Consider the following 23437-nt stretch of genomic DNA (forward strand, 5'->3'; position numbering starts at 1 on the left):
ACAATTTTATGAAAACTATGGGTAAATTTGAATCATAGCGAAATTAAGAATATAAAATATATTTTTGTTTATGTAATAATGAAAAAATGTGACAACTTTCTTTAGTTTATAACTAATTTTTAAGAATTTAAGCGCGGGAGTTCCATTCGGAACCATTGTCATTTCCGAATGGCACAGACACACGACAACAAACAGACTGTGAAACTCCGCCCATTATTTTTAAGTGGTAAGCTAGTTCATTACTGATTAGACCTCTAAATATACCACAACCTGAACAAAACGAAAGCAGTGATCAGTATCCACGCTTGCCTGGTTGACAGTATACATATTTTCTTTGGAGTATCAACAACTGACAGTGCCTACATTTTGTATTTTCAATCTTCTGATTTGTCAGTGTTATAACAATATCTAACTTAATTTTAATGTGGAATATTTTACCGTATTATAACATTTTCACCATTAACTTATTGCATTATTCTATGAGACAATTAAGTGCTCTTGATCCATAAGCAGGCTTATGTGCAGTGTGTTAGGCCCGAACCCATGGATGCCAATGAGTGACACTACATGTACAATGCCTGCTAAAATGTCAGATGAAGAAATGATGGGTCCAGAGGAGATGCTGGACTGTCCAGTTGGTCCTGGATTTAAACCAGTCCTTCATTCACATAGACATAATCTAAGGAATAGATTTGAATTGGGGAAAACTTTGGGTGAAGGAATGTATGGTAAAGTCAAACTTGCTGTAGAAAAAGGCACAGGGGAAAAGGTATTTTAAATATTCATTTTAATATTTTCAATGTACATGATTGTATATTTATTTTTTATGTTTTTTTCTTGAACACTCTTAACAGTGTTAGTAGTTACTGTTCACTTTTCAACCCAAATGTATAGTGCACTACATGTTTAGCTCTAGGATAACACAATTCATTTTAAAATATGTTATATTTACACTGTACATCTGTAGGCTCTGATTTTACAATCTTTTCTTTTTTTCCTTATTGCCTGAAATTGTTTACTTCCAACATGCACAATCTGCATATCTATCAGTAACAAAAATGAGAATAAAGCCATTCATTCATTAACACAAAAAAATCATCTCATGTAGAATATCTATATGTTGTATTGCAGACATTTAGTCTGATTATTTAATTGAAGTCTACAACCAATTACAACAGTTGAATTGAAATCAATTATTTTTTAAGTTTCATGTAGACAACAATGTAGTTTTCCTTTTATTTAAAAAGTACATACAAAATAATTGGCAATAACTTCAATCATTTAGTTTTGTTAGTACATGTATATATGTGTATGTCACTGAAATGTTTGTGATGGGTACATTGTAGTACATGTATTTAAAAAGTACTTTGATATTATGATATATTTTATAATGTGTGAAAGACGCATCTTTTAATAAACAGTAAAGCTAAAATTTGTGTATTTCTGTCACATTATTATTAATTTACCAATTCATCTGTAGACACTGCTGGATTGGCTTTGTCATGCTAATGAACAGTGCCATCTGTCTTGTTGATTCTGACAGCTGATTTTGTGATAAGATATTTTTTTCTTTTTTTTTATATTGTGACATATTCTTTTCTGTTTAAGGATTTAACTATACATTTACAAATTTGTACATCAAAAAGAAGAAATGTAAACATGGTAAAAAAAAATTACATTTTGTTCTTTGTAAAAATAAAAGTCTTTTTATTTATTACGTAATCTTCTTCTACAGTGTAATAATGGGATTATTCGGTACACTTATCATTTAAATAAGAGAAGCTTTGTCACATAAATATAAAAAAAGATCATCCCTGTCACATACCTGTGAAATGTATTCATTTGATTGATTTTATATTCTTGTCTGGAAGGTATAACAACTATTTTTATCAACTTGTTCAAAATGCTTTATGAACTTAAAATCTTTTGTACTTGAAATAAAAATCCTTCTTTTACATTGTATATGTACAATTGCATGGATTTATCATTTTCTCATCCATATGCTTAGGTTTTATTACAGTTTTTTCCCTGTATCATGTCTATGATTAAAGATTGCAGAATTGTATTTTTAAAAGGGTTATTTTTTTCAATTAACTAGTTCATTCCAGACTAATTGACAAGAAACCTATCGATTTACACTGGTATGATATGCTTTACAAAATTAAGAATGATATAAAATTAATGTCTGACGTCAGGCTATTATTTCTAAAACAAAAGATCTCTTTGAAATTACTCAAGGTGCATTTAATCTTTTCTTTCCAATCAAACACACAGAAGACCTAATTACAAGTTATCTCACATACTTAAGTAAAATAATATAGGTAAAATAATCGTTTGAAAGTGTGGTGCACTTCCCTGCCTCTAGTGACAACAAAGTTGTATTTTGTCTTTGCTATGGGTATATAATGACTCAGTAATGGATAGATTTTCCGATACCAGAAACAAGTTATTCAATACCGTTTTTCTTTGTTTATTTTTTATCAATATTATTTTGCTTTTTAAACAAACAATGTGTGTATTTATAATATTTTCATATGTCTATTGTTTTCTCCCTAGATACATTTTTTGTACTTGTTACATTACTTTTTCCGTGGTTCATCTCGAGGAAAAATTAAAACAAAATGTAAATCCTATTTAAAAGATATTTCTATCTTGAAAAATTAGTCATTTTATAAATGATATCTATAATACTGTGACCAATGATATCACATACTATTTTGTTTAAATAATGGATAATGATTCAAATGGATTTTTAACATACCAAAGTTAGATAATCAAATATTAAATCCCCACAAGGGGTCGACAATCTGAGAGTGAAGTCATAACTAATCTACCATTGTTTGTTTCTTAGGTGTAAATTTCTCAAAATGACCCTTTGACCCTTCAATATAAGCAAACAAGTAAGTAGGACCAGAGGTCATATGAAATGTTTCTTATCCCTAATTATATCATCATTCCATTATTGAAGTTTCTACTCAATTGACTTATTCGTAATTTCCTCGGTAGGAGGTAGTGGACTCTGAACATAAATTTGATCAGAATGCTGATTCAGCTAATTTACTAAGATATAGTCCGATACACATTTAATCTTAATTGGAAAGTGATTGATATTCTATCAAGTGCTTAAATACTGAAAAATTCTCCCAAATCGAAAAGGTGATAAGAAGATTATTTCAAGGATATTCTCAATTCAGGAAAATGGACCATGGTCATCTCATGATCATTGCTATAAATTGTTACTTAAATCTTCGTGGTAAACATGTATTGCTTGCAGTTGCTACTGTATCTATATCTTCATTTACATGTACATGTATGCTCAGATCCATCATTAGCATATGTAAATATAAGGTCCTGAATGAACAAATTCAATCTGAAAATCACTAGATAAAAATTAAAGTTATTAAAACAATTACATACACTGAAACTTTGATAGTGTTATCAATAGCTGTCAAGAGTAAAGAAATATCTTTCATATTTTAGAGTCCCAACAGGGTAGTGTGACCGTGGTCAGTTTTAAATCATTACCCTATTATTATCACTTTAACACAAACATCAATTTATTTTATACCCCAATACACAATACAATACACTCTCTATTTAACTGAAATTGACCAACTGGTAGTTATTTATTACCAAAAAGAATTTCAAGTATTTATTACTATTTACAATGACCCGTCAAAAAAAGTTTGTCAATAGAAAGTGTGTGGTGTGATGTAGGGTAAAGAAAAATCATGCATGGATAATGAAATTTCTCAGCATAGTTTAATGTTTTTAAGTAATTTAACCATTGTTTTAAAATGATATATATAATGTGTATAGATATAATTGGTCATGTTAAACATGTATCACCTGGTCATTTCTGATGGTACAGTTAACCAGGAAATAGACAATAAAAAGAAATATACATCTCTATGATGAAAGATACATATTGCATTGAAAGGAAATGGGACTTGAGGACAAACTTTATGTTTTATTATCACTTCCCATGTGTCTATATAGCTCTTTGAACTTATGGGAAACAATAGGTCACAATCTGTCAACTTGTACATTTCATGATTGACTCCCACAAGTAAACAAAACTATCATGACAGTCTCACTAGTGACTAGTACAACTGGTTGTCATTGGGAAGTTTTCATGGAGACAATATTATTATTTGTGGTCATATTGTCTTCCTGTTAGTATTGACTTATCATTATTCCATTCTCATATTTTAGTTTATTTTATGTCCTTACAATGCCCTGGATAATTGTAACATATATTATTTAATTACATGTGCATGTATTTATTGATAGTGCACAATAATAAAACTATACTAAAACTTGTGGGAAATTAAAGCCAGGGAAGGAATTTATGGTAGTTGTATTATGCACATAGTAATAAAATAATATCAATTGTGCACACAAAAGATTTTTTTTTATTTCTGATTAATTCTATAAGAATGTTATATTCCCATGCCATCCATATTGTTATTTAATCTTAAATCCCTATTTGTTGTCACAATAATTAAAGATCCTTTTATTTAAACCATGACTCAATATCTATGTAATGTTTCTTTTGATTTATATTATCAATTTTCTGTTAGGATTTAATTTAAAAACACACTTTAGTGATTAGTGGATCTTTTTTATAACCACAAATATTTTGCAGGCGTAAAATTTTTTGATTGTTTCCTTAATCTCTTTGATAATATCAGAATCAGAGATGTATAAATCCGTGAAAATGATACCGTAAATTATTTTATCTTGGTCATTTATCTCTTAAACATACTTTGTGGTCATTTAACTTAAATTTTGACGAATGTATACATATCTTCATTCATTGAAGTATATATATATTATCAGTTAGTCATCATTTTTGAAATTTTAATCATTTTAATTTTAGTCTTTAAAACATTACAAATAGTATGAAAGTTGCCATGATATATATATATGATAAAGGGAAAGTTTTTTTGTATGTTGAAAGTAGTCCAGAAAATGATTTTTTATCAAGGTTAAGAAAACTAAATAATTTTTTCAAGGTTAATAATATCAAAGTGGTTTTTTTTTATGCAAAGGTGTTTTAATAAAGTTTTAATTGATGACAATTAGAGACTTCCTTTCACCTTGGTTAAGTACAATACAATATGTTTTCAAAATAACTATAATGGAAATCACTTTATTTAATAATCAAAAGATCAAACAAATACCATAGTTCACACAGTTACTTGTCAAATTTTAGAAATACTTTAATCTGTCAAATTTACTAAAACGTAAGTTGTTGTCAAATGATGTCAGTGGGCCATTAGTGGCTTTATTTAGAGTAAGAGATCAGATGATAAAACATTTCTATTTATTTCTATGGTAATTTAACCACAATATCCGCTACCTTCCAATTTTTTGAAATTTTGACTAGTCATTTTTTTTATTACGAATGTTTGACACAATATCAAAGTGACGTGATTCATAATTTTTTTGCACGATTTGTAGACATTTGTATACATTGTATGTAACATGTACATACAGATTAGTCTAAATATTTAAAGTTTCTTGAGATACCATGTTTTTTTCCAGAAATTTCTTATTTAAGAACTGCAAAATCATTATTGTTTATAAAATGACTAGCTTGAAAGTGGAACAGGTCAAACATAAAATTATTATTATAGTGTATAAAATTTTATTATCGTAGTAACGATAATTTGCTTCATCATAATCCCTCCAGCAAAGGTTATTAAGAAATATAATACATAAACAAAACATGGTCTGTCCATAGGAAGTATATATGAGTTTAAACTGTGTAAGAAAAGATTATTAGAACTTAATGACATTGAATATTATAACCATATTAAGCCATAAGGGAGGAGTTGTTTTGATAAGCCTGTAATTTTCATCCATTGGAACTGGGTGACTGTTCTATCAGAAGGCCATTGTAAAACTTAGACTACCACTTATATATGTTTGTACACAAATTGCAAGGTTGTCCTCGTTGAAGGATTGCCAGTTTTCCTGCCGAATGTCATAGTTCTCTCTTGGCAGTCCCTTACAAAATAGTCAATAATCCTAAATGTGGCATTAAAACACCATTATAAATGAATCATTGAAGGAAAGAAAACATTCTCCTGTTTTTTCTGTCTTATCAGATAATCATCATAACCAGAGGTGGATTTAAGGGGGGGAGGGGCCAGGGGGCCTCCCTTTTTGGGAAAAAATTTGGTTGCTTATATAGGGAATCATTGAAGCGTGACTGGAGCGGGCCCCCTCTTAGGTCAGTCAGTGGGCCCCCACTTATGTAAATTTCTGGATCCGCCACTGATAACATTACATGTTATTGTCATTGATTCTAATAAGCATTTGGTCAACTGAACCAAAATAAGAATATTGCAGAAATTGAAATTAAAAACCTGTTTTGGATTTATTCAAAATATTTTACATTTTTGTTATATTCCAGGTTGCAATAAAATATATCAAGAAAAATAAAGTGCAAGATGATACAGATCTACGTCGATTACGACGAGAAATCCATGTCATGTCATCCCTCAGTCATCCAAATATCATCAACATTAGAGAAGGTATGTATCAGATTAGGGATCACATAATGTGCCCATTGGTCACCATATATATCATCAACATTAGAGAAGGTATGTATCAGATTAGGCCATCATTAGGGATCACATAATGTGCCCATTGGTCACCTAATCTATCAACAACATTAGAGAAGGTATGTATCAATTTAGGGATCACAGAATGTTCCCATTGGTCACCCAAGAACTTGTCTAAAGAACAAAAAGCTTGTATCTGAAAGACCCTTAAGTCTTAAGTGCTAATTGTTGGTTTGATCATACAGTTTGAAAACTGTTATACAATATGAACAAAACAAGAAAGAAAAGCTTGTATCTGAAAGCCTTTAGTGCCGAAATTTTGGCTTGATTATAAAGCTTGACTTTCAATTTGAATATAAGGAGATGGTGGTATAAACACACAGTAACCTAACAACACAATATTATCAAAACAAGACATGTTTTTAAATGGCTTTGAAAGAGGTGATTGCGTTTATTTTTTTACCCTTATGAATGGTAGGTTAAAATATGACAGAATATTTCCTAAAGTAAAATACCAGAGTAAGGTTTTTATTCAACGAAATATAATTGAAACCTTTTCTCAAATGTGCCCTTGTGGTTTGTTTAGCAAATTGATTTATTAATATTTATTTAGAGATGATCATATAATATCAGATTAAAGGAAGTTGTAACAATAACTCCTGGTAAATTTTAACTATTCATTTCATCTTCAAAGGTCTATTGGGTAACACTATACATAAAGTATCACCTCTGTGACATAGCGTGGAATGTAGCAGTGTCGTAAGATATTTCTCAACTTACTGAATAAAAATCACCTTTAACAAACCAAAATACAAAGAATAGTTATAATGAAATTTAAGAAATGAAAACATTGTTAAATATCCTAATACTTAAAATTATCTTTGGAATTGACTTGGCTTTGAATATAGATCAAACCTTATCTAACGATGAAAAGAATTTATTGACATATTGAAATGTTAGAGGGAGTTACCTAGGAAAATCCGTAGGCTTTTTACCATTGTTTAATCTTTCTACGTAGTGCAGAAACTTTATTTAGACTGAAAAGTACATACAATGTTTATTTCATTTAGATATCAAATTCTTGTTCATTCAAGGATAAAATTGATTCGCTTGATCAGAAGAAACTGAAAGAGCATTAAGCCATCAACCCCTTTTGGAGACTATAAAATTAATGATTTTTTTATTTTATGTGCAAATATTTTAATTTTACGTTTAAAATTGAATTTTTCAAATAAAAGTTTGATACTGTCTTGGAGCATTGAATTATTAACCTAAATGATTTACAGATAATGGAATTTATCGCTGTGTGTACAAGTTATTTCAAACAGTAGCATACTTATCTGTGACTTACATTTATTTACAAATGTATGTTTCATATTTATGTGGTTGAAAATATAAAGTTTCGATATCGCTTAATATGTATGGCTTTCTTTTCATTCTCTGGTTTCTCTGTCTTTTTTCTTTCTTTATGGTTTGTGGGGTTGTCTGTTATTTAACTAGTTGGTTTAATTTGTTTGCTTCATATTTTTATGCCTCATTTTTACAACTGGGATTTGATAAATTTAAACTTAAATGTACCAAATATAAACAAGCTATGGGAAAAGTACTTAAAAAGTGTTCAAAACATTTAAAGGAAGGAAGTAGAGATACCTACAATGAATATTAAGTGAGAATATGGTCAATTTTAGTTATTTAGATAAAATAAAAGGACACGTTTAGGAAACGAGCAATTATCGATTTGTATTGCATGAGAAATTATTTGTAGTTAGTGTATTGCACAAGAGATAAAAGTAGAAAATATGTAATACATCCTCCGGGGCATATATAGACCAGACATGACAAAAATATGAATAATTCAGGTCAATTACTTATGAATGATGTGTATTCATTTATAGTACCAAATGTATATGAATCGTAAGGCAATGTTACCTGCGGAAGTTGTTGGAGAATATATATGCAAAATTGCTATTGAATTGTATCGATTAAGTGAAGTTTAAGATTTAAGATCAGCACTGTTCGTTATCTAAAAATAAAATAATTTGGATGTTCAGATGAAATTGAAAACATCCTGTACATCTAGTCACATAAATTTCTTACTAAAAAAATGTTGAGTAAATTCAAAATCTTGTTAAACCCTGGCTTCTTGAGTGGTTGTAAGTTTTCTTCATGTATTTTGGTAATTCAGTGGCTGGATATCAAACAAGGAACAATCAGTTTACTTATAAGTCTGTCCATCTGTTGTGAGCAGTTATGCATCAGAGGAAAAACAACTCTGTGGTCAAATCTAGAAGTGTATTTGGTTTACCCCTGCGGTTTTACCCCACACATTGTTTTATGCTATAGCCAACTTCTTTTCTTTGGTGTAAAAGTACTGCCAAAAACTTTACAAATGAAGATAATAAGTTGTTGACTTTTTAATTTAAGGACACGCACAGGTCAACTTCTCTGAAGAATTGACGTCAACTCAGCATTTCATCGTGAAAATAAAGGCCTAAAATGCCAATGTTTTGAAAATGAAATGGATCTTTGTTGATATTTGTTCAAAAGTTTTAAAATGTACCCCTTGACTTACATTTAGCCTGGACTGTCTTACACTGTTTATTTGTACATCTGAATAGTACGGTGTTAACTTGGTACCAAATAAAAGGGATTACGTTTAAAATAGCTTGCAAGCTCAAAATTAAGTACACTTTAAACAGTGTACTTGGCAGGTTTTTAAGAACAGATAATCAAATATTTTTGTCCCACTGGAGTTTCTTTGTGTCAAACTATTAGGTTAGATTGTAGGGGGTAATTGATCAGCTGATTCCGCGTATCTCTGTTGATTTCTAAAGTGAATTTATTTCACTTTTCATCATGGTTTAATCTCTTTCTTATTTGTATTTTTTAAACTGTCAACTTACAGTGCATTTAGTGGTTAAACTTGGCACAATTCCACGACATGTTTTGTTTTATTCTGTGATTATCAGATACATGTCTTATGATTTGTAGATTAATGTGCATGCATGCACCATGCAGTAGCGTACATTTCATTATTTGTACTAGCATGACTATGTATTTACATTTCCAATTCTGTAAAATGCAAATATAAAATATGTTGATACATTGTGGTTATTTCACCTCCATAATCATCTAAGAAGATTGCCTTGGTTCAGGAGCATTGTTTTGAGCACAGGTTAAAATTGGGTGTAATTTGAAAGACTCAGTAAGAAATCTTGCAAATTAAATTTTATTTCCTAAGCACAAGAAGTCCATAGATATCAAAGAAGATGTGGTATGAGTGCCAATGAGATAACTCTTCATCAAAGTCACAATTTGTAAAAGTAAACCATTTTGGTCAAAATATGGTCTTCAACACAGAGCCTTGGCTTACACCCAAAACAGCAAACTATAAAATGACTAGTGTAAAACCATTCAAACGAGATGCCAATAAACTTCCATCTTGGTGTTCAAAATTTTATTCTATAATGTTTGTCTGTAACTCATGAGGAGAAGTAGATGCAGAGTGTGGATGGACAGAAGGATGAACAAATGACCCCCAAAAAAATTCATGATGCAATCCTCCCTAGACAAATATTTATGCAAAAAATTTTATTTCACCTTGATTTTTTTTTTAAAAGTATCCATCAAAAAGTCAACTTTCAATTATTTTGATCAGTTACATCATATGTAAACATCATTCAGCTGTTTTCCATCATTTTATTACATGATATGAATATTTTTGCATGCCATGCTTATAGTTGATCAGGTCTGTATGACATCATATAAACTGGAGACCTGCAGACTAATCATATAAACTGGAGACCAGACTAATCATGTAAACAGGAGACCAGACCATTTATGAATGCAGATTATCTAAAAATGATTATACTCAAATTACCCCAGATGGTAGACAAGATATAATTTTAATTTTATCATAGAAAAATATTATATCATACATCCGTATAAATAAAGGTGCATCGATACACGTATCAGGATGTTTAATCAAAGATATCCAAATATTCAGACCAGGGAATTGCTTTTAATTGAAGTGCTGATTTATCTTATTTTTAAATTTTTGACTTATTTATTCACACATGATAACTGAATGTGAAAGGACAATAATATTTGTATAACCTATAGTTTATATAAACAGATTTATTGACCATTTTCCTTAATTGTCCATTTACCTTTCCTGACGTCTGCTGGGACAGGTGGCTGTAATAATATAACCATTCCACACCTGCTCCTGCATTCCTGTCAAATTCCACACACTCAGGGTCCGTTAGCAACAATCTATTTTGTATACTTATATACTGTAAATGTCTTTTGGATAAATAAAATAGAAAAATCAGTAAATATGGAGAAAGAAATAAACAATAGATTAAAAAAAAAAATAATGGATATGGTATGTGTAAATTTAAGAATCAATTTATGGCAGGATTACTTAAATTTTCAAACATGCATTTACCTGCCATGTACAATACCATTCTAGGCTGATAGTTTTCGACACTTTAAAACTTAGGTCACAGGAATCGTTCAGAACATATTTTACTATCTAACTATCTTTTTTCCACATGCAGCTTACCCTTTCATTTCTCAAATAATGGAGAAATATAACTTTTATTTAGAAAATATTTTTTTTTTTGCTCTATAGTTTATTGGCAGTGGGGATTAGAGATAGACAGATCAAAAACTTCAAAAAGAAAGTAAACAATGTTAAGTGTGTTAGGTGCACCTTTTTTGTGTCAGTATGCCACTTTTGTTTTAACAATCTGAGTCAGAATACGGTTATGTAAAAGTCTTAATTCTAACTTGATACAACTTATGAATCAGAAGGAAAATTTACAACAGATGGGCTAGTTAAAGGAAGTGATATTAATTTAATTTTCTTGGGTCAAATTATTGAATTAAATATTTATATCTGTTTCTTTAAACAAAGTCAGATAGACATGTTTACTGGTTGATGTTCTTTGTGATATTAGATTTGTTTTCATGTTCGTAGATTAAGCAAAATTTGTTAGAAACTTGTAAAAGCAAAAATTTCAATCTCCCATGTCCAAAGTCTTTGTTTTACAGTAACCAGATTAATTGTATAGTACATGAAAACTTTCTGCGTCAGTTCCCTAGAATTTTATAAAAGATGATAATGGTAAAAGTACATGTTCATTCGTCAGAATTTATCCTTGTTCAAACTTTAATGAAGATATATTTTAAAACTTTTTGAAAAATTCGTGTCTGCTGCACTTTGATTTTTTTTTAAGATCTCTGATTCATTTGAGAACTCCATGCTCTTCTTATCAGTTAACAGTTTATAATGTAAATAGGGTGTGGACTGGTGTCTTTTTTTCGTTTTCTGGTTCAGATCATGACTTTACTCTGACTTTTCATTCAAACATTTATTTTAATTTAACCTTGAAGTTGATATTACATACAGTTTTAAGAACATAAATCAAATCAGCTGATAAATAAGGCATACTATACGATATGCATATATCAGATATGTTAAGGATATATAAGCTATCAGATATGTTAGGCACATCTATTAGTACAAAATGTAGTTTTGAATGGATATTATAAAAGATGGATTTTTAATAATATCACCTGATACGGGGATCACCATAGGCTCCCTATTACAAATGACGCTAGAGTGCAACATTAACAATCAACAAAATGGGTGTGATTGCAAAATGATGATTTTCTCTAGCATCAAATTTAAAAGTTATCACAAAATAGATAAATCATTGTCAAAACTAATTGTTATGTAACAATTGAACTTTTTCTTAAATTTCTTGGTGTTTAACCATTATTAAGCTTCCATGGATTGTATAAGGTTTTTTAAGGAATTTAATTTCAAGTTTTTAAAAGTAGGATGAGGGGGATTGCTAATTAGTTGCACACCTGTAGCTAATTAGAAATTAAAAAAAATAATAACCTATTTATAAATACCACATAATTATATTTTTTACAAACAATATGAAAGTAACCTACTTAAATAAATCACCATGACTAGACCTTTTCAAAAATGATTTTTTTATGAGGTTGTGTGGGTTATTTCTTATTTAAAATTCATGAAGTTAAGCATACATTACAAAATCAATTTGCAAATGTTTTGTCTTTCGTCTGGGATGAAATTAAAAATGAAATACAAGCCTATAAACTATACAAACAGTTATCTCTTTTATATTCTTTTAATGTCATGAAAACTTTAAAACAAAATTTTGTCAATGTGATATTTATGAGGGTATTTTTTTTAAATTTAAAAAGAGGAGACCACATACTAATTAGGGTATTTTTAATTCTGGATTAGAAAAATGCAACATCATTGCCATCAATCAAATGTTTTTGGTTGGAGGTTAATTTGGAAATGTCTGGTTAGAGGTTATATTGGAAATGTCTGGTTATAGTTTATGTTGGAGATTAAGTGATGAACTGCTCAGGTATTCATAAAAATCATGTCTGTCTTTAGGAAATTTGGATTTCTCTCCACCAAATGCCTTTGTCCTCTTGTAGATATGATCTGATCACATACCTTCATCCTGACCAATAGCTCAAGGTCATTTAATTCTTATAATTAATAAAAATGTATGATTTTCTACCTTTTGGGCATAAAATAATAATAAGTGAATGTAATTGTGGTCACTTTGTCAACAAAAAGATTACTTTGTGATGTTAATCTGTATTGTTACAGTATTGTTAAACAAGTGGCCATTGGTCAGCTGAGGTCATTGCTTTTCCTCATGCAGTCTGTTAAACCTGTGATTCATAAAATTTGAATTGGAAAATTTTGTAAAAAGCTCACAAAGTTATCTGAAGTAACTATAGGTCACAAAAAATATGCACGCTTATAGCGTGAACAGATTTTATAAAAAATGAAATTTGATGGAAAATCTGTAAAAAGTAAAGTCAAATTTAAAAAGAGTAGACCACATCAGACATATTAGTTTCTTTAAATTTGCACCAGAAGGATTTTTTTTTTTAATTAAAAATAACCCATTAATATTTGTCAATTCAGGTATATGATATATGACCTTACAAAATGTACCATTTATGATTTATAATACTACATTTAGTCTGAGATATGGAATTTATAAATATTTAATATCATGCACTAGGTTATCAAATATTTCATAATAAAAGTGACACTGCAAAAATTGCCAAGAATTTAGACATATCATATTCAATAACTTATTAAATGAAATTCTTTCACTATTCTTTCCTTATGTCAGATTAGCATAACATTATAAAATGTGTTATATATTTATCTAATTTTCATAATTGTCCCTGGATTGATTTTCAATAATTATGTTCAAATTATTTGACTAAAGAGATGATTGTCCACTTAAGTCCCAGATGTCTTTATAGTCCTTGACCTATCTAATGGACAACCGGTTGACGTCATTTGGTGAAACATCCTTTGTTTAATTAAGGTTTGACATGCAAGGGTCTTTTTGTTTTAAAATTTAATCAAATATTAATATGGCACCAGTTATTAAAACTAAAAATAGCAATATATCATTGGAGCCTAAGCATTTTAAAGATCTTATTTCATTTTGATGGTTTAGTGAAAACGTATACCTTTATAAAATATTGAAACATGCCATATGCTCGTTCATGGTAACAAATGTATTATGTACATGTAGGCACAAATATTTGAGAGGATCAATAAAGGGGGATATGTGCACTTAAGCATGTGAAAAGAAATAGGATTTACGATGAATGAAAAAAATGATTCAACTTGAACTGTGCATTTTACTGATATGCATGAAATGACCATTTTGCACTAAAACATTTGAAATAAAAATAGGTTAATATGTTGCACAAAAATAAACAGTTGCCATGTGTATTTAAAATTGATGCATTCTTTCAAAAGTGGACATCTGTATGTCTGCAGGTTTTCCTGGCGCGCACTATGTCTAGAGCTGAGAATATGAACATATACATGTCTCAAATGCGTAAAATAACCCGTTCAATCTTCTTTTGGCCTTGAAATTTTTTAATATAAAGTATCGAAGCAAGGTTGAAGTATTCCCCTCTAAGCAATTCTGAAGTGGGCTTTAATTACAAGTAAAATTCAGATTATCTTTTATATAACAAACTTTTCACTTTTGTGTACAAAACCTGGCCTTGACTACATTCAAAACTTTTACATTATTAAATTGTACAAATTTTAAATAGGTATAAATCCATCTTTTGAAAATATTTAACCTGTTATTTAAAAGTTAAAGCATAGATATGAAAGTTACTCAATATCATATATAAGAGAAGTGCATTATAATCCTCTTGTATTAAAACATTCCTCGCATACCTATGTTAGCTAACCAACTCAAGCTTTTGTCATAAATTTACAGAACCTTTCATTAAATCATTTGTCTCAGTTTAATGTTGTGTGTAAATTTATTGTCTATTATGTATTACTTATGTATATATATAACTATTTTAAGGTACCTGGGGAAAAAAAACACAAATTCCATGCACTTTTGTCGGCAAATCAAGACTAATTTTAAATATGACGTCTTCTGTTAAAATACAACCATTCCTATTGCTTTTTGTAAAAAAAGAAGGTAGTGTTATCTTCTGTATGCAACTTAAAACAAAATGCATCTTTAAATAAATTGCCCAAATCTAAATTTTAACTTTTAAAATTTATAGTTAGAACAAAAGGGCAATTTACATAATCAAATAAATAGTAAAAAAAAAAATGTAACAGAATGTTTTTATGAAATTTATGACAATGATCACTTAGCCATGGGAAAATTTTGCATTGTACTTTTCCTTTCATCTTAGATAGCATCTAAAATTTTATGAGAAAATGCACCATCCTGCAGGTGCTTATTGCATAGTTTAAAAAAAGACTGTGCAGCATGGGGGATAGAAAGACCAGTGCAGTTCAGTTCAAAGCTATGAAGAAGGTGTTAATCTTTCAATAATTGACAGCTAGTTACCCATAATAGATGTAATTTATATCAATATGCACTTAGGTGTTAAATTGAAGTGCAGTGAAGTAGCTTTAAATAGATTTTCTTAATTAGTGGATCATTTATCAGGAATTTTAAATGGATCTTTGCATTCTTTGCATATTTGAGACAAAATATGATATGCAAAGACTTGTACTGAAAACTGGAAATGTTTACCTGAAATTCAGACAAAAATTAGTTTAAATTGTGGGTTAAGTAAAGAATTGCAAATCATTTGAGGTAATATTGGCCAACAGCAATCGAAATGAACAAATAATCATGACTTTTATTTGCACAGACTTAAATATAGGGCATAATGTAAATAGTCAAGCAAGAGGTGCAAAAAGTTTCTATTTTTATAAGGTGGAACATATTTAAACAAGATCCTAGACGGCTTTATTGATTTAGTCTTTTAATATCTCTCAGGTAAAAATTACTTCCCCTTTTGTGACACAATGATCCCACTTCAAACTCTTAAATTGATGTTTCTGAGAAATCCCAAATAATATTCAAACAATGTTAAGTCGATTGATTTGAATGTTTGTTAAATCAATAGACAGTTCATATCGAGCCTTTGTTCCAAATATTTGTCTAACAATGGAAGAGTATTTCTGTCTAGGGCGTTTGTGTTGATTGTGTGACGAGGTCATCTTATTCAATATTATCATACAAAAATATTGATGACTGCTAGATAATTTCGCAAAACATGCCAAAACGTTTAAGTTTTGAAAGTTGAAACCTAAACTACCAATATACAAAAACTAATTGAAGTTAGATTCACTATCGACAAAAAACTTCGTTTAAATAACGCTTTGATATATTAATTTTAAATATTCATATGATACATATATTTACAGTTGTATCCACCCAATGAGTTAAATATTTATTAATTGATATTCTTGTTTAGAACTGTCATGCATGACTATCAGGAGGAAATTCCATCTTAAAAATTTAATGTGATAGTTTTAATGTTATAGATTGTTGGCACACCCTCATGGTACAATATGAAATAACGGAATCTAATGTCATGAAAAGATGAAAGTTTAATTAGAATGCATTTAGATTTTAATAATGATTAAATTAAGTAAATATTTATAGATTTTGTATGGTTACCTTAAGGATTACTTTGACAGATAGGTATACATTTAATTTTGGTCTAGAGCATTTATTGCAACATTGAATTATTTTTATTGAAAATTTAATTATTTGATAAATGACTCAAAAAGAAATTGGTGTAAAGTGGTTTTGCCTTGTGACTCAAATGAATAAAAAATGTTTTGATTGAGACATGTGCATAAAAACATTTTAACTTAATAGACATTAAATACTCAATTTAAATCCTAATATAACTAACTGTTATAATGAAAATAAAATAATTTGATATGACTATATGCAATAGTATTCACTCAGTAAATCTGATATTTTTACTGGTCTTATACATTTTGTATCTTTTGAGCTCACATGATAAGCAATTTTGGAATTTTTTTTATGTAGTTATATCAAAATGATACACCTCAGTAATCTCATCATTATCTTTGACTTTAAAATTATTATTCTCTAAAACCAGTTTTTAGTTGTATTTCAATCAAGGGCAGATATGTCTTCTATGACTTGTTTTTAATATTATAGTATCTTTGTAAGGTGAATCCTTTTCTTTTCTCTTTAGATTAATCTGAATGATAAGATTTCCTTCAAACGAGACCATGCACTTTAATAAACATAAACTATGGTAACTCTTAGGTCTTTTCCCTTTAAACTTCAGTGGGTGGTAAAATCGTATATTGTCTGGTAACTGATGTTAGACTAGTTTTATCATTATTAATTACCTTATAAAACTATTCATACTCCAGGGTACTTGACGATTTACAAATGTATTTTGTCAAATTTATAGTTATTAATATGTGTAAGGTCATACGACTTTCCAACTTTCCTAGTTCTAATGAAATGTAAAGTGCAGTGTTTAACAAACTCCAACATTTATACAAATACATGTTTCCAGGGATATCTTATACCTCAGATGCAATGTACATTTTTGCAGGTGTTTGCCAAATGAAATATACATAAGTATTTAGTAACACTGGTACTTTTAGACCGCATTTGATATTTCTATTGAAAAACATATTGTAATAAAAATTAATTAAACCTATAATTTAATATGTTGTAAAGGAAATACTTTTAGGATTTTGAAGGGCCAATTTTGGAATTTATTACCACTCCACACCTACCCTAATACATCCTATTCAAGTGAAAAATAGCTGTTTAATAATCAACAGAGGAAATAATTCTTAGTTTTCAATCACCAATTTAGCAATTATAAGTTGCCAAACACCTGTAATAGTACAAGGTTACGTCAAATTTTCTTTCCACTGCATTACTCAACATTGCACCCATTACTTATGTGCATTAATTATGATAATAGTTACTAACTATTGAATTACCCTCTTGACACTTAGGAGTAGCTGAAGCACGTAAAATGCAGTTGACAGAATCTTAACATGCAGTTGTCAATTTCTTTCTATACAATGAATCAGAATAAAGGGGAAGACAATTGCATCTTATTAAATATTTCGGTGACTGCGTTGACCGCAGACTAGAAGATGAATTTCTGTGTAACCTTGTACCTGGTACATCAGGGTAAACTTTTTATTCAAACCATTAATCTTTATGTATTTAAATGTGGTGAAATTAATTTTGTGTCAAACCACATTTCTTTATTATCTTCTGCAACAGATTTATTAAATGTATCAGACAACAATAGGTAATCTATTTTAATTATTTTGTTGTCTGCTGTGGCTTAGATAGAAATAGGTTTATTTTGATTGGGTTCTGTTACTATTAAATTTTCGGTGATATTAAAGAAAGAAAAATGAATTCAGTGCAATTTTGCATCCTGTTTGACTAAAAGAAGATTTGGGGTATACAATGTTAATAAGACAGCAACCCAGTAAATAAAAATAGCAAAAGATATCTAAAGTTCAACTTATTGTCTTCACTGTAAGACAGGTGTCTGTACAATTCATCAAGCTCTTAGTTCTTCATGAGTAATAACCACTAATGAAGTTCATTATAATTAACTTATCAAAATATATATATATAGGTTAGCAGCAATGTAAATGGTAGAATTTTGTCATTTGTAACTTATAAAAAAGTTCCCAAAAGTAAGTTTATATAAAGATTATACAATCATTTCCCTGTTTAAAACAACCTGCAGTCTTCATGAAAAACTTTTGAATCCACAAGCTCTATTTTACAAAAATTTAAGTTTGATTCTGTTGGCTTGTAGAGAATAGTTTTACAGGGTGAAAGCAGATTTACAAGCCTTATGGTCTTGTGGTGAAGTGTGAAGACTGAACCTATCTATTGATTATGTGTCTATTATATATAACATAGATCTTATATCATTAAATATGTCTTTTTTATTTCAGTTTTTGAAAACAAAGACAAAATAATTCTAGTCATGGATTGTGCATTAGGTGGAGAACTATACGATTACATCAATGATCGACAGAAGTTAACGGAAAATAGTGCTCGTAGACTCTTTCGCCAAATCTCATCTGCCATAAATTATTGTCATCAAGTAAGCAATATACAATATATACTTTATGTCCTTTTAAGATTCGTAAAATGAAATTTAAGAAAAGTTAAATAAAGAAAATATTATTTTTTTAAGGAATGTTATAAAATAATTTTGGATTAAACTCCAGCGGAGATATTAAAACTTTCCTTTTAAAAAGTTTGAATGTCAAGTTTAACATCTGTCACTGTATTAGTTTTGACACTGAAAGGATCTAGCTAATTTAAACCGTGACATTATGTAAAATACAAAATGGTATACATAGCTTTCTATAATTTAGAAAGGGTGGCCTAACATGTTATATAAATATTCTGGTAAAAGAGACGGAGCTGAAATATTAAATTTTCTTGTAAAACGTTTGAATGTCAAGTTAAACATCTGTCACTGTATTAGATTTAGCACTGAGGGTGTTAGCCCAAGAAGTAATAGCTAATTTATACAATGACATTATGTAAAATGCAAAATGAAATAGATAGCTTTCAATAATTTAGAAGGGTGCTCTTATCAATGTTATAAAAATGTTCTGGGAAAAACCCTAGCTGAAATATTTAAACTTTTCTTGTAAATATCAAGTTATATATCTGTTTCTGTATTAAATTTAACACTGAAGGTGTTAGCCCAAGAGATACAGCTAAATTATACAATGACATTATGTTAAATGCAAAATGGTTTACGTAACTTCAATAATTGAGAAGGGTGGTCTTTCATGAAGCATACTTAATGCAAGATATCTAATTACATTTATTGACAATTAATTAACATTGTAAGTTTGACTGTATTCTATTTTTATTTTAGAATGGTATTGTTCATCGAGATCTCAAGTTAGAAAACATTGTTTTAGACATAGATGAAAATGTAAAGGTAAATTCTATAGATAAGATATCAATCACTCTCCTCTAAAGAGGTACATAGACTGCAAAAACAGCATTCAAAACATTTAGAAAATGCACTTCTACTCAAATCATGAAGATATTTAAAAGAAGACACATTTGTTTGAGTATTTTCTTGCTTTTGAAACTATTAAACTTAAGCATGGTATTTTCTCTACTCAAAAGTACATATGTTATATATATTTAGCAGGAATTTGTGAAGGATCATGTCACCTACTGATATAAATTACGTCACTTTGATAAATTCTTTTTGAAAATTATCCTCATTATTTAATAGAAAATTTGACAATGCTTTTCTTATGTTTGCTAACACTTTGCCCTAGACCTACAATTATTTTGGCAAATGACACCCTTTTTTCTTCAATCATGTCATTATATATTAGAATCTCTTTGGTATTTTATTTCGTAGGTAAGTATGCACACCTTGACAGCGTCCCAGTGCTGATACTATACACTATAATCATGTCTCAAATTACAATCTATTTCGGTATGTAAAGAACAAGCTTACAAAGCAGATTAAAATATCATTTCGTTAAATGAAGATCCCTTTTGTGATCATACGACAAAAGGATCCATTTATAGGTGTAATGTTGTCAGTCGAAGATTAAGTCATTAACATCAGGGATCTCACAAAATGAATTCCAGTATATTTGGGTGATGTATTTATATGGGCTTATAACTGAAATAAGAGTAAAGATGTCATGATACGTTAGAAAGGTGTTTTGTCTAATTCGGAAAGTAATAGGGGAATGTGATGTATGTCCCACTGTTTTGGAATGCAAGGTCACACGTGTCTTAAAAAATAAAAATGTTTATCACTAGCTTATGGCATTGATGTGTCTTATTTCATAATTATAAGGTAAACAGCACGACAGTTCAAAAAGTCATTGTAATCATCTCCTGCTTATATTGCAATTTTTTTTCGTGTAAAGAACCCCAAAAATGTGCAAAGTGTTCTTCTAAGTTTTAAGGACATAGGGTTTTTTTTCAAAAGAAATTTGCAAGAATGAAGATTAGTTGAGAAAGTTGTCACAGACAATTCTTTGTTCCTTCATAATAATTGTTCTGTTTTATTTGAGTAATGAATCCTTAATAAGTACAAATTATGCTATTTTACAAGAATTTAACCACACAGAGAAAAGGGTTCTAATTATACGAAGAATTTATTCTAAGAACAACAAAAAATATTTCATAGTTAAGTCAAAAAAAATATGTTATTAATGTGAACCAATTACCTAGATTTGTATATACTGGACTTTAATCCATCAAATTGGGAAAAAAAGTGATATAATATAAAGTAACCCAATTAGTGTGACAAATTTAGGTAATACATGTACTTGTAATATGAATTAGTTTGTAACAAGTCAAAGGGTCAAGTATCTTAATTATGAAAATGAGAATGTCAGATTATGTAAGTCATAGTAAGAGTTAGGTCATAGTAAAAAGGTCACATATAAGTTTACATGTCAATTTGTAATACACTAATTTTTAATGTTTGTATAATTTTGTATTTTCAGATAGCCGATTTTGGTTTGTCAAATTTCTACAGTAAAGACACATTATTAAAAACATTCTGTGGTAGTCCATTATATGCCTCCCCAGAAATTGTCAATGGTCAGCCTTACTATGGACCAGAGGTAAGAGTTATCTCTCTTTGTGCTGTCTTTGGTACATAACTATGAATTACTTTTTTTTGCAGGGAGGGGGAGGGGGATGAATAGAGGCAGATCCAGCCATTTTAATAAGGGGAGCATTCAATCATATGTCCCCATTCAAATGCATTGATCATCCAAAAAAAAGGAAAGGGGGTGGTCCATCCCCCAGGTTGCCCCCTGGATCTGCCACTGAGGATGGGGCATTGTCTAGTTCAATAAAAGCAAGAAAACCTCAACTAACTTTTCTGATGAGAGCTGACCGAGGAGAATGAAAATCTTTGTAGATTCCCACAAATAAATCCTGGGGAAAATACATAAAAGTTGATGTTTCCAAGTACATCCTATAGCAGACTTTATCTTGGCACTTCACTTTTAGTGGAAGAATAAATGTTACTTAAATGATTTTTTACTTTTGAACACAGTTTTCTGATCAATATGATCTTGACGTCAGTCTTTGATAAAAATTGAGAATGATGTTGAGAAATACAGGAGATAACAAGCCCTATTGACTCATATTTCAAACAACATTTACTTATATTGATACCATCAATAGCCATCAATATATATTTATAAAAACACCTAATTTAAGATTTTTTTAAGTAACGGAAGTAAAACTTTTATAACAAGTTTAATAAATTGATTTTTCATTTGTTACATATGAAAAGGAATTGATTTGACTTTATCATTGATTTCTTGATAAACTATGCATTTTATTGATTTTGGACGCCCTTTTCAGCAATTTATGTCAAATTTCAATGAAAGGGAAAAGATAATATTTAATGCAAAAATGGACTCTCTCCTGTGTAGTCTTTAAACTTAGAAAAACAAATACAGTTGGCATGGCAATAGGCAGAACAGATTTTAACTAATAATTTGATATAATTTATAGTTTATTTTAAATGTTTAATGTTTACCTGTGCAACCTGCTTTTAAACATTCAGGTAAAACATTTGTCACCTACACCTAATCACACAGGTAAAACCCATAAAGAAGAAATTTATTGAGCAATTGACATGTTTATTTATAAATTTTTGAAGATTGTATCTCTTTCTGAAACTTTTCCATAAAATTACCTCCCCTTATTAATGTGTAAGCAAAAACACAGTATTTATTGTTTTGAGTATACAAGAACTCAGAGCTATTTTGGCAGTCGTTTAAATAATATTAGCAAAGTTTGAACTTGCTTGACTTTCAGTTTTAAAGCTTTAATCTGTAAATATGAATTATGTGTAAATTATGCATTTAAATGTTATTACCAAAGAAATTTATTGGTTTCGAAAGAAATTATGCAAGTTTTTTTTTTCATTTAATATTACACATACAAATTTTAATGTTAAACAAGGACACATTAAAAATATTTTGTATGGAAATTTGAAAGAACCTCTTTCTTAACAATGTAATGATAAAAGTTAAAAATTTATTTAAGTTTTGTGACGCCAACGTCAGAAAACTTATAGATATTTCTGCATAAAAAATGCACACCTGCAAAATAGTAAACGTTTGAAGGTCATAGCAAAAGTTGCACTTCCCTTTTATGTTAAGTTAATGTTAAATTCCTTCTTGTCAAAAATTGACAATTAAATGGATTTTTTTTTTAAATTTCAATATTCAGATGTATAAATCAATCGTCAATAACATTACAGTAAATGAACGTGGTTTATTCTAAATATGGTAGTTTAATAGTAGTAGAATCATTGGTCAATTGTGATCCTTTAACTAATAATTGATGACCCTTTTTTGGCTGGTAAGAGGAACAGAAGACCTTAGCTTGTCCCTGTTTTGACTCTGTGTTGTTAATGATTTGAAA

General features: G+C 29.3%; 1 protein-coding gene across 1 annotated transcript in view; it reads left to right on the forward strand.

Annotated features, from left to right (window-relative positions):
* The first annotated feature begins 175 nt into the window (after positions 1–175).
* Positions 176–23437, forward strand: part of LOC143073467 (uncharacterized) — a 33277-nt gene continuing 10015 nt past the window's right edge. The window contains exons 1-5 of the mRNA XM_076249037.1: positions 176–769; positions 6425–6545; positions 18937–19088; positions 19881–19946; positions 21493–21612. Coding sequence (XP_076105152.1) covers positions 518–769; positions 6425–6545; positions 18937–19088; positions 19881–19946; positions 21493–21612 — 711 coding nt within the window. The 5' untranslated portion in view covers positions 176–517. The remainder of the gene's footprint in view (positions 770–6424; positions 6546–18936; positions 19089–19880; positions 19947–21492; positions 21613–23437) is intronic.

This window comes from Mytilus galloprovincialis, chromosome 1, assembly GCF_965363235.1.
Source record: "Mytilus galloprovincialis chromosome 1, xbMytGall1.hap1.1, whole genome shotgun sequence".
Classification (NCBI taxonomy): domain Eukaryota; kingdom Metazoa; phylum Mollusca; class Bivalvia; order Mytilida; family Mytilidae; genus Mytilus; species Mytilus galloprovincialis.